This window comes from Emydura macquarii, unplaced genomic scaffold, assembly GCF_026122565.2.
Source record: "Emydura macquarii macquarii isolate MOO-44397 ecotype Brisbane River unplaced genomic scaffold, CSIRO-AGI_Emac_v2 contig_2768, whole genome shotgun sequence".
NCBI classification, from domain to species: Eukaryota; Metazoa; Chordata; order Testudines; family Chelidae; genus Emydura; species Emydura macquarii.
In genome coordinates this window covers 28,780,978-28,794,350 of record NW_027132905.1, presented here as the reverse complement: position 1 = coordinate 28,794,350, position 13,373 = coordinate 28,780,978, and the positions used below count along the sequence as shown (strand labels likewise).

The window sequence follows — 13,373 nt, the reverse complement described above, 5'->3', positions numbered from 1 at the left end:
AGGCCCACAACAACCCTGGGAGGTAATTAAGTGGCATATTTTTCTCATTTTGCGGATGTGGAAACTGAGGCACAGAGCTATGCAGGCCCTGATTCTGCACTGAGAGCTGTGCGGGAGGTAACCCAGGTTTAAGCAAAAATATAATCCAGCCACGAGCAAACAGCAGCAACTGCCAGCAATGGTGCTAGCTGTGACAGTGCTTTGCTTGGCCAGTATATTCTATGCTATATAGGTTCTAATACCATGTTCAGCAGGAGATCTATGTACTGAGACCTACCAACTCATTTCACATAGGCCACTGACCTGTCACCTTCTATTCACCAGCAGCCTGCTCCATTCGTGCACCTTTGAGCCAGGCTGAGCTTTCCTTTGTATATCTGAGCCAGCTGTAGAGCCAAGCCCTGTAGCCATCCTAAGTGGGTGCCACTGGGGGCCGCAGGGAGAGAAAGTGGAGGGAATGCAGGGAAGAACAATAAAGTAATGGGGGCAGATTGACCAAGAGAGATTAAAGCATCTCAGTGTGGACAGCTTGGGTAAGTGGCAGCTAAGAGCTGGAGCCTGAGAACTTTTTGCAAGCCCTTGAAGTGTATAAACATCAAGGGGGGCTGTGGAATTATTTAGGGGGTGCCAGAGGGCAGACCTCGGGGTCAGGGGATGGAGTTAAGCTGAAAACATTTCTAGGGACTAGTGAATGAGAAAGAGGAATAAACTCCCCCAGGGAAGGGGTGGAAACCTGAGGGCTTGGGACATGTAAAGCTAGATTGGACAGGAGGCTAGCTAATGCGCTCAATCCTGCGCCCCTAGGACTTCCAGCTGTTACACCTCCATGCATCTGTGTGTTTATATTGAGCAGAACCGTGGACATGAGCGACCCCAAAACACCATGAATGCCGCAAGACTGGGAAAGGGTAAAACAGCGGAAAGCGGAGGCACCAAAGTGCTGCAGGGGTTTGCACCAGGGACTTTACCAGCAGGGTTTTCCTTTGGGTAAAAAAACAACCACAAAGCTGGTCGTGCAGAGGGTTACGCTGCCTTGGTGAAGAGTCGGTGACTTCTCATTGGCCCAAAGGATTTGCTTATTGCTGACCAGCTGCTTCCTTTCAGCACATTCTTTCTCTCTGCCTTCTTAGTACCTTTCTGAGAGGGGCTCTCCAGCCAGGGGAAATGAAGTCACTGCTGGCTGCGTTCTTGGTGCTAACTCTTTTTGACCTAGGAGAAGCAGACGATGGAAAGCATTCTTCCTGCAGCAGCCCCCTTGGGGACCCAGGCCGTGTCTCGGAGACAGCCTTCTCTGCCTCGTCCCCCCGCTTCAGCGCTGAAGAAGCCTATTCTGCCCACATGCCCGAGCACCTTCGCTGCGATGCCTGCAGAGCGATAGCCTTCCAGGTGAGTTCCCGCATCTCAAGCATTAGGGCACCAGGCCTCAGAGGCCTAGGACAAAGGCCCAGGCAGAGCAGCATTGAAATCTGAAGCAAATCAGTGGATCACAGAAACGAGGTTATGCTTGAGGATCCAGTGAGTGCAGTTACACTGTAATTTCTCATACAGTGGCTGAAGCTGCACTGGAGCAATGATTCTGCAGTTATAGTGTGGTTATGCTTTCAATACATGTAGATACCATTAACAGGCAGTTTAACTCCATGACTGAATGACCTGTGGTTACCCTTTAGGGTCACTCTTAACATATGACACTACAACAACTGCGAAACGGTACTTTTGGGTACAGCTACCTCACCTGAAACCCTTTATCCAGAAGGTGAAGTATCTGGGTTACCCTCTGTCATGACACTGTAACAGCTGGGTAATTACGGTTGGTGTCTTATAATGTATAAGCAACAGGAGAGATGGACGTGACCCACACAAGTCTCTATTTTATTATTATTATTATGGTGGTGATTGTTGTTATGACATAGCAGCCCCAGTCATGGACCAGGACCCCAAAGAGGACACAAAGACAGTCCCTTCCCTTGCAGGATCCTCATGCAGGGATTTCCCATGTTGCCCAGCTGGTTTTGCTGCTGGTATTTCCACCTGGCCGACAGGGAAATTTGTGGCACAGACGGACTGCCTATGCCTCCCACCTTCCTGCCAGCCAGAGGAGCACGGGCTTCTTGGGTGTCCTGTGGAGGGACTCCCTAAGGCTCAAGTATGGGTTAGATAAGGCACCCACATACCCAGATTCCCCTGGTTTCTGCTCCCTTCCACCAAAGTAAGCGCAGAGTAACCCAGAAATCAAGGACTCAATCCTGCAATTGGATCCTCTAGCACTGGCCCCGCTGGGTTTTTCCCCATTCCTCTAGTATAAATTCCACATCTGATGCAAGTGACTTTTAATATGTGACCCAGATTTAATGGCGTTTTATTTATTTTTTATGGTTGATGTTGTGGACTGGGTACAAATTGCCGTGTGTGGCTGTAAACCACTTATGCATCCCAAACCGCTTTGCTGTAATAATCTTCTGGGTCAGCAGGGCACTTTGAGGCCAGATTTTGAGAGCCGGGCCACCAACACAATTTTGCACCCACTGTTATTTGTAGGCACAGTTTATGTTGTAGACCTCTTAATTATCTCAGCACCTTCAGGGACTTTCCCATCCAAATGACATACCCTGTGCTCAGAAAAATTCACTGCAAATCAGCTCCTTAAAGTGCAGCTCTGTTCTGCAAAGTAACTGCAAAAACGCATTCCATGGTGAAAGGTTCCAGAGGGGTAGCCGTGTTAGTCTGTATACAGCAAAAACAACGAGAGTCCTGTAGCATTTTAAAGCCTAACAAATTCCTGCGGGCATAAGCTTTCGTGGGCTGCAACCTACTTCATCAGATGCAAAAACGCAGCTTCTTATTCAGCAGATCTGTTCCTCCTGGGTGTCAGCGCTGAGTTTTTACCATCACGTCACCTGGACTTGCTGTGAGCAGGGTTAGGCAATGCAGCAGTTAAAACGCCAGCACCTTGTCTACACTAGGGCTGCAGTGGAGTTAGCGATGGGGGGAAGAAATACTAGGGGGGAAAGGCTAGAGTAGACAAGCAGAGTCCTGCTGCATTCTTGGGCATGTTGGGCTGCTCCAAAGTCCACTGACATCCAGGGGAGTCTTTCCACTAACTTCAATTCCCTTTGGATGAGGTAGGATTGGATGTGTCAGTCCTAACAATGACACAGCCCCTTCCATCCAAAGCTCTCCACGTGCTTTCGAAGGGTGACTGAATTAAGCTGAAAGCTAGATGGCAGAGCTCCCACTGACCCGTCCTGAGTGTAAGCATAGGGTCTTCCCTGGCTCCTGGCAGTCCTGCTGTCCTCCGACGGCTGATCTTCTTAGCAAAGCAGCATCTCCATGTTAAACTCTGAGGCAGGAGCAACTGCTGGGGGCTTTGCAACCCTGTATTTCAGGCAGCCATGCTGTGTTGCAGGAGAGCCCAGAACTAAACGCAGGAGAACACAGCTCCCAAGGGGATGCCAAGGCAAGGGGTTCCTAGCTTGTTGATCCAGCATAGTCAGGTGCGGAAGTTAAATCTACATTAGAGGATGTCCCTTGTGTATTAGAGATGGAGAGAGGGGGGCAGGAGGCTGCCGTTAACAGCTGGCTCGCAGCCGTCCCAAAGTGGCATCTGTTTTCCCGCCAAAGGGTAAAAATGGATTTATGCAAATCACCCCAACCAGAAGCCTGCAGGTGCAGAGCGTCCCGGGAGAAAATCCCCTTAAAAACAACCGAACAGCTGCTTTCGATAGCCTTCGCTGGGCTCAGTCCGCAGGGCTCCACATCACCACCTACCCTGTGCATGTCTGCCTACGGTCCCTTCTGGCTGAGATCTCACAGCTCTTTCCTCCCAAGGAATTCAGTCTTGTAACCCCCTCAGGCAGTGTTTCTCAATCTTGATAGCAGGGACCGTCGTGCTGCCTTCCTAAACTGTGTCAGGGAGCACTCAAGGACCGATACCAGTCCATGACCAGTCGTTGAGAAACACTGCCCTTTGGTATTGCTGCCCCATTTCACAGATGGGGACACTGGAGGGTTAGGTGACTTGGCCAAGTTCAGGCAGCAAGTCAGTGGCAGAGTTGGACAGAGACCCCCCCAGGAGTCCCATCACTGATCAGCTGCTCTGTCTCTGCCCAGCACTCACGCTCATTCCTTTCTGCTACTGAGCTAATGAATGTGTTTCTTTTACTGCAACCAGGACACAACACAACACACTGCCTGGATGCAATGCTTAGACCATCTCTAGAGACAATTGCGTTGGGAACACTGTAGTGATCTAGCTCAGGTCCTCAGAGGTATTCAGGCACTTAACACCCTTTGAAGTTCATGGGAATTAGGCGCCTAATTAGCTTTGAGGATCTGAGCCCTAGTGCCTATGCCTGGCCCCCAGTGTGTGCATTGTGTGCTGGACTGACAGTCCTCTAGATAAAGCACCGCTAACAGCAGCGCAGGCTTCCTTGAATGCCCTGCCTCCCCAAATGTGCTTCAGTCCTGGCCTGGAGGAACCCGCCCTAAGGGTGAGCAGGGGGTGCAGGCTCCTTGTTCTAGAGGAGACAGCCAACAAGGAAGCCAGTCATGGCTGTAAGTGCCATGAGTTACAGGGCTGGTTACCGAGAGCTAGCCTGAGACCACCGAACTCATTACATATCTGCACCAAACAGTTGCAGATGGTCATTAAAGACCTGGGGGCTTCGTGGGGGCTGCACATGGGCACTGAAACAGGTCTTCTCCATGCTCATTGGCAGCAACCTCCGCCCCCCACCCCCTCAACTAGCTATTTTTTGGCTCTTGTGCCAGGCTTTATGGCTTCGCTATGTTTCCATCCGACGCTCCCATCACTTCCCAGGGCCGCAGACTCTATATTGATTCTACCCCACTGGCCTGGAGTGCAGCAGGCTGGGCCGAGGTTTCCAATGGCAGCTTCTGCGGGGTCTTTTTAAGCACCCTTCCGGACTTTCTCTGTCTCTGCCAATCCCAGAAAGCAGGTTGCGTGAGGAGTGGGTTTGTTTGAGTCGTGAGTTTCTTTCTGCACCCTTTGGCCCAGATTCTCCAAAAAGCTCAGCGTGTTGGCTCTTGAAAATCAGTCCCTAGTTCAGGTGCTGAGCTTTGGAGAACCTCGCTTCGACCGTGAGTGCTGAGCTCTTCAATACCTACCCCTTCGACTTGGCTGGATAACACGGGGCTCATAAAAATTAGAGCTGGAGGTGCCTTAGTAGATCACCGAATGCAGGTTCTTGTTTTCCTATCTCTTCTCAGCTCTCTCTCCTCTATTATTTTCTTCTCCATCAGCCCCCGCCCACAACCCTCCCTCCTAGTCTCTTTCAGCTGCAATCCTGCAGGGCCAGCACCTGTTTCATTCTCTGTTGGCCTCAGATGTTGCTCCAAACGTTTGCTAACAGGTGGCCTGCCTGCCCCTGCCTGCCCACTGCGGTTGAGCCTTACTGGTATGTGAAGGGAGGGTGCAAACTTATTTTAGCTTCTGGTCTAAAAGAAAGGAAACTCCTGGCAGTGTTCGAGGACCACGCTGCAGACAGACTCCTAGCCCCCCTCATGTGCAAAGTGGGCTGGAGGCGTCGCCCCACAGCAGTCTCTCAGCCTGTGCAACCATCTCTCACATGCCTGCTGCGCCCCGTGTGGGTCTGGACCGAGGGGAGGCATGGTGTGCCCCATTTTTGGGCAGATTATTTAATGAGCTGATTTGCATATTTGAAAAAACTGCCCATCTAACTGTCAGTGTGTGGGCAACATGCCCTGGTCCCAGCAGCAGTAGGGGGCCATGCACGGAGATGCTCAAACCTTGGCAGTAGAGGAGTGTGTTCTAGAGAGCGCCTGGGGCGCGAGGGAGATAGGTGGATGCTGGCGGGTGCCTGAGGGGGAACCAGGAGCAGTGCTGTGCCCCGCTCCCCTTTGGTCCCTATCCCCCGACCCACCCCCAGCAACTGCTTCCCCATTTGGATCCAGCAGGGGATGCAGCATGAGGTGAGAGAAAGAGGCCTTCTGGCAGCCTGTGATGGCACCCCTGGTGGACACCATCTGCAATTGCAGGTCAGGACTGCATGATGGTTGGCAGCTTTGCTAGTGGGTGTGCTCTGCTCCAATGTGCTCTGCTCCCTGCCAGTCCAGTGGGGCTCCTGCCTTCCCCACGCCCTAATCCCCCCAGCCAGCAGGCAGGCAGTCCAGGGCAGAGCCAGAGCTGCCTGGATAGGAGTCCTAGCTGCAGTCTCCTGCCTACCCAGCTGGGGACAGATGAGACCAGCTGGCTGAGCCCAGCAGCTGTTAGGCAGCCAGCACAGGGAAGAAGGAGCCAGACAAAATGACCCCTCATGTAGGGGCAGGCTGGGTGGGGCTTTCTAGCTAGCATCGGTATGGCTGCATCAGAGCAGGTCTGAGTGCCTCCCGGGTACCAGGGACTCATCCTGTGTGCATGGAAGGGGAAGGGACAGAGCATTCCACGGCCTGGAGAGTCAGTGACTTGCTCTAGCAGAGCCAAGCCTGAACCACGAACCCCACACCAAGGGCTGGAAAGGGGGCAGGCATAGAGGCATGACACAGGAACCGGAGGTCATTTATCACCAGTTTACACTAGCAGAATAATTTAAAGGAGCCACATCAGTACGGAGAATTGGGCCCTATGTGTGTGATTTAAGTGTGAGGCACACTGGCTAGCCACCATAAAAGCCCGCTGGCTCATTTGTGTGTGCACTGTCACAGCTGCAAAGATGTAGAGCTCGGCGTTTCCCTTCCCCAAAAATCGAGGGGCTAGATGTGTGTTCGGACAGGCGGTTGTGGGCGTCCCCTAGCTGTGCCCTGTTAACCTCACCACCACGCTTCCTGGAACAGTGCTCCCTTCTGAATGTTACTTCAACCTCAGCTTCCACATACACCATGGCGATTGCTCTCTGTCTTGTATTAAAGATGCAGGAATACCTGGCAAAAGCCGAATCCAAACGGTCGTCCGCTAAAGCGCCGGCTGCTCTCCTGAGTGAGTCTGAATACGTGGATACGCTGGAGAACAGCTGCTCACAGAGCTGGGAAAAGTGAGTCAGCGCAAGCTTTGGTCCAAGCCCCTTGTACGCGCATGGTGTCCGGTATCTCTGCCCAGTGCAGCATGTCCTGCCCTCCTCATCAGCCCCCAGAAAGGAAATGAGCAGCAAAACTAAACTCAGAGATGCCTGTGGTCATTTCCAGAAAGACGGCTGCTCTGATGCATCACAGGGGATTGGAAAGGGTAATGGGCTCCCTACAGGGACTCAGTCTTCAGCAGTCCAAGGGAGAGCTCAGAATAACTCGGGGGAGGTCACATGCAGACAGCACAGATGACCAAGGCAGGACTCGGATTAGAGGGATTTCTTTAGATTGGGATTCTTGTGCTCCGAGCCCAAAGTGAAGGGTGATGGGGGGGAACAGCCTTTGGGGACAGCCACTGGCTCTGGGGCCACTCTTTGTACAGTACCATGATCCTGCAAGGTGCTTAGCACCTTCAGCGCCTGATGCACTCTGAGATCAGGCCTGATGCACTCTGAGCTGCATCGTTCAGCCTCAGGTCTCTCTGTGCAGGGAGCGGCTCCCTCCACGTTCACTCCACGGTCCCGGCCTTTCTTAGTGGAACAGGTGGCAGTTACCAGGCGGCTGAACTGGGTCCCAGCACTGAGCACCCAGACCAGGCAGCGGAGGCTGTCGGTGCCATTTGGTCAGACTGGATTGCAGCGGGTTGGGAGCGGGGCTCTGCTGGCCCCTCAGCCTGGACAGCTGACTAGTGACCAAAACAACTGTGCAGGCCTGTGGTTGCTTCTCAGCGTCTTAGCCCAGCCCATCAGACCGGTGAGCCAGGCTGCCAGCCTCCCGTCCAGCCCCTCCCCAACTGAGACCCCTGCGTGAGCCGGTTCCTTTGGGGGTGCTGCCGCCCCAGAGACAGACCAGGGAACTGACACTGGCTTTCTTGAGTCCTAGGCAGTGTCCTGACCACTGGGCCTTCCTTCCTCTCCAAGGGGGTGTGTCTGGGCTCTGCTGTCACGTAGACCAGGTCCAAATACGAGCCGTCAGGAAGCCAGGCATTGCACAGCCTGTGGAGGAGGGGGAGGGGGGGGCGATTTCTTCTGCCCGTTATGACGCAGCTAGCCCTGCTCCTGGGAACTGGGCCGGGGCCCTTGAATGACCACAGAGCTTGTGACCTCATTTGATCACCTCCAGCCACAGGATGAGCAGCTCCATTGACTCAATCTATTCAAGGGGCTGGGCATCCGTGGCTGCACACAAGAGTCATTTGCCTCCTTCTCAACTTCGTCCGTCTCCCCAGCAGGGGCCAGGCCATGGGGCAGGGTAGGCCCCGTGTGCTGTTTGAGAGCTGCAGGTCTTGCAGCGTGAGCAGGATCTGGTTATAATCCTCTAAATCCCTCCCCTGTTACTGCAGCTCTTGCCTGGGCCAAAAGGCGGTGGGGGGAGCCTTGGCGAAAGGCTAGTCTCCTGTCTGCCATCTGGCAGGCCAGGTCTCAGACAAGGACCCAGGAGTCGGGGAGCCCATAGCACGCCAGCCCCTGAGCGGCACCGTCTGAAAGCTAGCTCCACAGCAGCTGGGCCTAGGGCCCTCCGTCCTGTTCTGCCCGCTCCCTGCACAGCGGCGCGAGGAGGAGACAGTGTCAGGAGCTCTCCTTCCCTGCACCCCTGAGCAATGCAGGCCCGGCTGCTGCCTCTCTCCCCTGCCAGTGCAAGATGTCCAGCAGGAGGTGGGGGGGGGGGGGGCTGCACCCCCCGGGCATGGACTGAGGAGCATGCTGCACTGCAGTGCCCCCAAGGTGTGTCTCCAGTATGCACTCCCCATCCTGGTTGACGGCCCCAGCTCTACCTGGGGCCTCCAACTACGCTCCCTCTGGCTCACTTGCGGGTGCTGGGTCCGAGCTCTGCCCTCCGAGAGGGGCCCGTTGTGTGACAGTCAGCCCTGCAGCATGCTGATGCTCAAAGCACTGGGATCCAGGGCTGTGATTCAGGCCCACATGGGCTATAGAGCTGCCCGTCTCCACAGCTCCCAAGTTCTCAGATCTGGGCTGTGGGCGCCAGTCCAGCCTGGCACTTAGCCAAGGTTCAGAAGCAAGCCAGACTCCTGGAGGGTGTTTTATTTAGCTGCAGGCGAATCCCCAAGGCTCAGTGGCATGTGACAACAGGGACATAAAAAAGGGGGTTAATAGGTTCCTGCTCACTAGGTTTCCCAGGTAACCAGAGGAAAGGCCTGGGCTGCCCTGCCCTCGCCAGCCCCAACCACCCACTGCTTGGCCTCCCGCTTCCCTTCCCCAGAGGGCTTGGAAGAGCAGCTGCTTCCTTGCAGCTTTTGAAAGGCACAGCCCCACCGCCCCCAGACTCGTGTGTCATGTCGCCATCGCCGGCCCGTCACTATCGTGCTCTCTCTTCTCTCGCCAGCTATGGAGTGAAAGAAGTGGGGGGAGTGAAAAGCTTCACAGGGCCTGGCCTGAAGAGCCAAGAGACCATGACTGTGATGATGACGGGCGGACCATGGCCAGCGAGGTAAGCCCAGCCACAGAGCCAGGCAAAGCAGAGTGGGGGGCTGGGGAGAATGTTAATGGAGGAGCTGGCTTGGGGGGTCGCAGCAAACACCGAGGGCAGATCCCGCCGTCTGGAAGCCAACTAGCTGTTTTTCTGGGTGCTAAATGTCTTGCCAGTGACAAACTAGGCTCTGTTAACGGCGCCCTCCACAGGAAATAGAAATGGGGCTTGCACAGGCCCTTGGGGCTCTCACTCCCAGGCAGGGACCAGCCTGAGCCCTCATTGCCTGCCGAGCAGTAAAGGGGAGAGGGCAGCTGCTCAGCGCGCTCCCCATGCCTGGCTCCCTGGCTCCCAGCTTGCGCTGCCCAGTGGCACTGCGACGTGAGTAATGTTTGCAGAGGTACCCAAAGACCAGATTTGAAAAAGATTTTGGCACCTAACTCCCAGTGGCAGTTAGGTGCCTAACTACAATTTAACAATCTGGACTGGAGTCCCATTTTCCACAGCATAACATTGTCAGCCCTCTGCTGAGCAGTAGATTTTGGAGCCGTGCGTGATGGAGGAGAAATCCGTGACACTGGATATTTTTGTAGTGTTACTTGTTCATTACAAGCTATATGCCAGTCCAGGAATAGAGGTGCTAACACACAGCACCCAGGCAATCCCCTCTTTCAGAAATCTCAGCCACAATGCCCCTGGAGCAATGCTAGCTAGAGAGATTAAGGCAGAGAGCAAACCTACTAGCTGTTTGCAACAGCTCCCCGCAAAGAAACTAGATCACAGACTAAAAATACAGCATAGCTTCCAACTCCATGCATGGCTCACACACTGAGACAAACAACTTGTTGGACTGTGTGTGACAGCGCCATCTGGTGGCACCTGCCGTAACAATAACCTGAATTCCTGTTTCCATTTCTCTTGTCTTTGTAGGTTGTATAAATTGTGCCAGAGCTACTTGGGCGAATTTGGGGAAGAGCAGATCTATGAGGCGTATCGACGCCAGCCGGCTGCCTTGGCAGCATTTCTGTGCTCTGGAGAGCAGAGAGCCTGTACAAGACTTAGCGACACCAAGGGCAGAAGCCTAAACAAAATGAAGGCTCTGCAAAGTGAGCTGTAGCTCTGCTCCTGTTCAGCCAAGAATTGCCACGAAGGTCTAAGCTGACAGGGGTGTGTGCCGTCAGCCAAGCTATTGCCTAGAGGACCTCTGCCAAGGCAGATTGGCCATCAAAGGTGACCAATGTGATGTTTCTGGGCTTTCCCCCAAAAACAAATGCTTCCAGGTTCTTTTACTTCATTGTTATTGCTTAAAATAGATCAATCCCCGTAGTCCAGCAGGGCTGACAGGCAACCCAGTAATAACAAACCAACATGTACATCCAGGCAACCCAATAATAACAAACCAACATGTACATCCGGGCAACCCAGTAATAACAAACCAACATGTACATTCGGGCAACCCAGTAATAACAAACCCACATTTACATCTGGGCAACTCTATCATAACAAACTAATATTTACATCCAGGCAGCCCAGTAATAACAAACCAACATGTAAATCCGTGCAACCTCATCATAACAAAATGATATGTACAGTCAGGCAGCTTTTTAGAATAAAATGATGTTCTTGGTCCAGCAATTATGAGCAACCCTAAAATAAACCAACACGCCATACAACCAACAAGACATAACCACACACACCACATACTAATCCAATGCCAAATGTACATAGCGGTAGATCCTCAATGTAAATTATCATAGCTTCAGTGAAGTCTGTTGGAGCTGGGCTGAAATCAATGTCACTCTGACAATTTTTCCCTATTGAGGATCTGCCCACTAGATCTAATATAAGCTCAGTATATTGAAATAGTTACATCCATCCTGATTTTTAGAAGCCGCGACTACTTAAGGCTCCAATTGACTTCCTTTCCCACATTGAGTCATGGGAAATCTATAGGTTTGCCGTTGGATTCCTCAGGCTCCTATCTGTACGTTCTATAATTAATACATTTTACTAAATAGATGGGTATAAATCAATGGCCCATAGTTTTCCACTGTATCTCACATATTTAACTCATTCTCAGATAATTTCAGTGATCATCAGCCCTATGGCACCCATGATGCAAATATATTTTTCAGGTGGTTTGAAAAACCTCTTTCTAGTCTGTTCCCTCGTGTGGGCTAATGCCCATTGCCTGGCAGTGCTAAGGTGTTTCCTACTCCAGCCTACCTCAGCACAAGGGCAGTGATGGCTTAAGTCAGTGTTGAAACTGTCTGTCTTTGTTTAGGTGGAGGGGTTTTCAGTGCATTTGGGGGCCTTTTACTCACTGTATGATCAATTATTTTCCCCTGGCTATTCTTCCCCTCTTATGTCTATCTAATTTCAAACTGCCTGTCTTTTGCTCAACACCTGTAGGCTCAACAGGTGATCCTGATGACCTATCTTCCTAGTACGTAGGGGCATCTTGACCCTTTTCCATCTAACATGGTTCACTTATTCCTGCACAGGGGGATTTTTCTGACAGCGAGAGTCATTCCTTTGTGAATGTTTCCGATTATTATCTGCTTCCTATTGTGTATCACAGTTCTGCAGTCTGATGAGCAATCTGTGCATTTAATAAATTGTTCCAATCCTGTTCTAGGTTTCTGATTTCCACTGTTAATTTCCAGCTGGCCCAGTGTCCGGGCTGAATGTTGCTGTTATTTCAGGGGATGATTTGTTTTATAAAACATTATGGCCTGAAGTTTCAGAGGGGCTCAGGTCTAGAGCTGGTCAGAAAACTGGCTTATTTTGCCACAGAAAAATTCAACGAAAATTAAAGACCTAAACAAGCCTAGTTCCCTCAGCCTCTCCTCATAAGTCTTGTGCTCCAGCCCCCTAATCATTTTTGTTGCCCTCCGCTGGACTCTCTCCAACTTCTCCACATCCTTTTTGTAGTGGGGTGCCCAAAACTGGACACAATACTCCAAATGCGGCCTCACCAATGCCGAATAGAGGGGAATAATCACTTCCCGCAATCTGCTGGCAATGCTCCTGTTAATGCAGCCCAATATGCTATTAGCCGTCTTGGCAACCAGGGCACACTGCTGACTCATATCCAGCTTCCTATCCACTGTTACCCCCAGGTCCTTTTCTGCAGAACTGCTGCCTAGCTCATCGGTCCCCAGTCTGTAACTGTGCATGGGATTCTTCCGTCCTAAGTGCAGGATTCTACACTTGTCCTTGTTGAACCTCATCAGATTTCTTTTGGCCCAATCCTCCAGTTTGTTTAGGTCCTTCTGTATCCTATCCCTACCTTCCAGGGTATCTACCACTCCCCCCAGCTTAGTGTCATCTGCAAACTTGCTGAGGGTGCAATCTACCCCATCCTCCAGATCATTAATGAAGATGTTGAACAAAACCGGCCCCAGGACCGCCCCTCAGGGCATTCCGCTTGTGACTGGCTGCCAGCTAGACATGGAGCCATTGATCACTACTCATTGAGCCCTATGCTCTAGCCAGTTCTCTATCCATTTTATAGTCCATTCATCCAACCCATACTTCTTTAACTTGCTGATAAGAATACTGTGAGGGACAGTATCAAAAACTTTGAAAATTTGAAAATGTTGACTTTACATTGAAAAACCAAAACATTTTGGCTGAAAAGCAAAAGTGTTTGTTTTTCCGGTTTTCAGTGAAAACTCAAAATATCCCATGGAAAACAGACAATTTTGGGGAAATATTTTATTTAGCTGAAAACTCAATTTTCTGTCAAAAACCTTCTGAGATTGAAAAATTTTGATCAGCCCTACTCAGCACTCACAAATGGGCCGGGCTTGGTTAAGAGCTCGGAATGGTGGGAGCTGAGCCCTCTGGGAGATCTGGCTGAACTTGTGGAGGGCCGAGCATGCTCTGCAACAGTGCCCCTC

The 13,373-nt window shown here is 51.9% G+C and overlaps 1 protein-coding gene across 1 annotated transcript; it reads left to right on the top strand.

Annotated features, from left to right (window-relative positions):
- The first annotated feature begins 1,164 nt into the window (after window positions 1-1,164).
- Window positions 1,165-12,096, top strand: MZB1 (marginal zone B and B1 cell specific protein). The gene is made up of 4 exons (XM_067566511.1): window positions 1,165-1,386; window positions 6,889-7,010; window positions 9,385-9,489; window positions 10,399-12,096. Exons 1-4 carry the CDS (start codon window positions 1,165-1,167, stop codon window positions 10,583-10,585), a joined length of 636 nt encoding a protein of 211 aa, XP_067422612.1. The 3' UTR covers window positions 10,586-12,096.
- The last annotated feature ends 1,277 nt before the right edge of the window (window positions 12,097-13,373 follow it).

What these genes read in the sequence shown, in the direction of transcription:
- MZB1 (XM_067566511.1), top strand. Translation starts at nt 1,165, where the DNA reads ATGAAGTCACTGCTGGCTGCGTTCTTGGTGCTAACTCTTTTTGACCTA. An exon ending in GCAGAGCGATAGCCTTCCAG is followed by an intron (nt 1,387 to 6,888) that starts GTGAGTTCCCGC and finishes CTTGTATTAAAG; the next exon opens with ATGCAGGAATACCTGGCAAA. An exon ending in TGCTCACAGAGCTGGGAAAA is followed by an intron (nt 7,011 to 9,384) that starts GTGAGTCAGCGC and finishes TTCTCTCGCCAG; the next exon opens with CTATGGAGTGAAAGAAGTGG.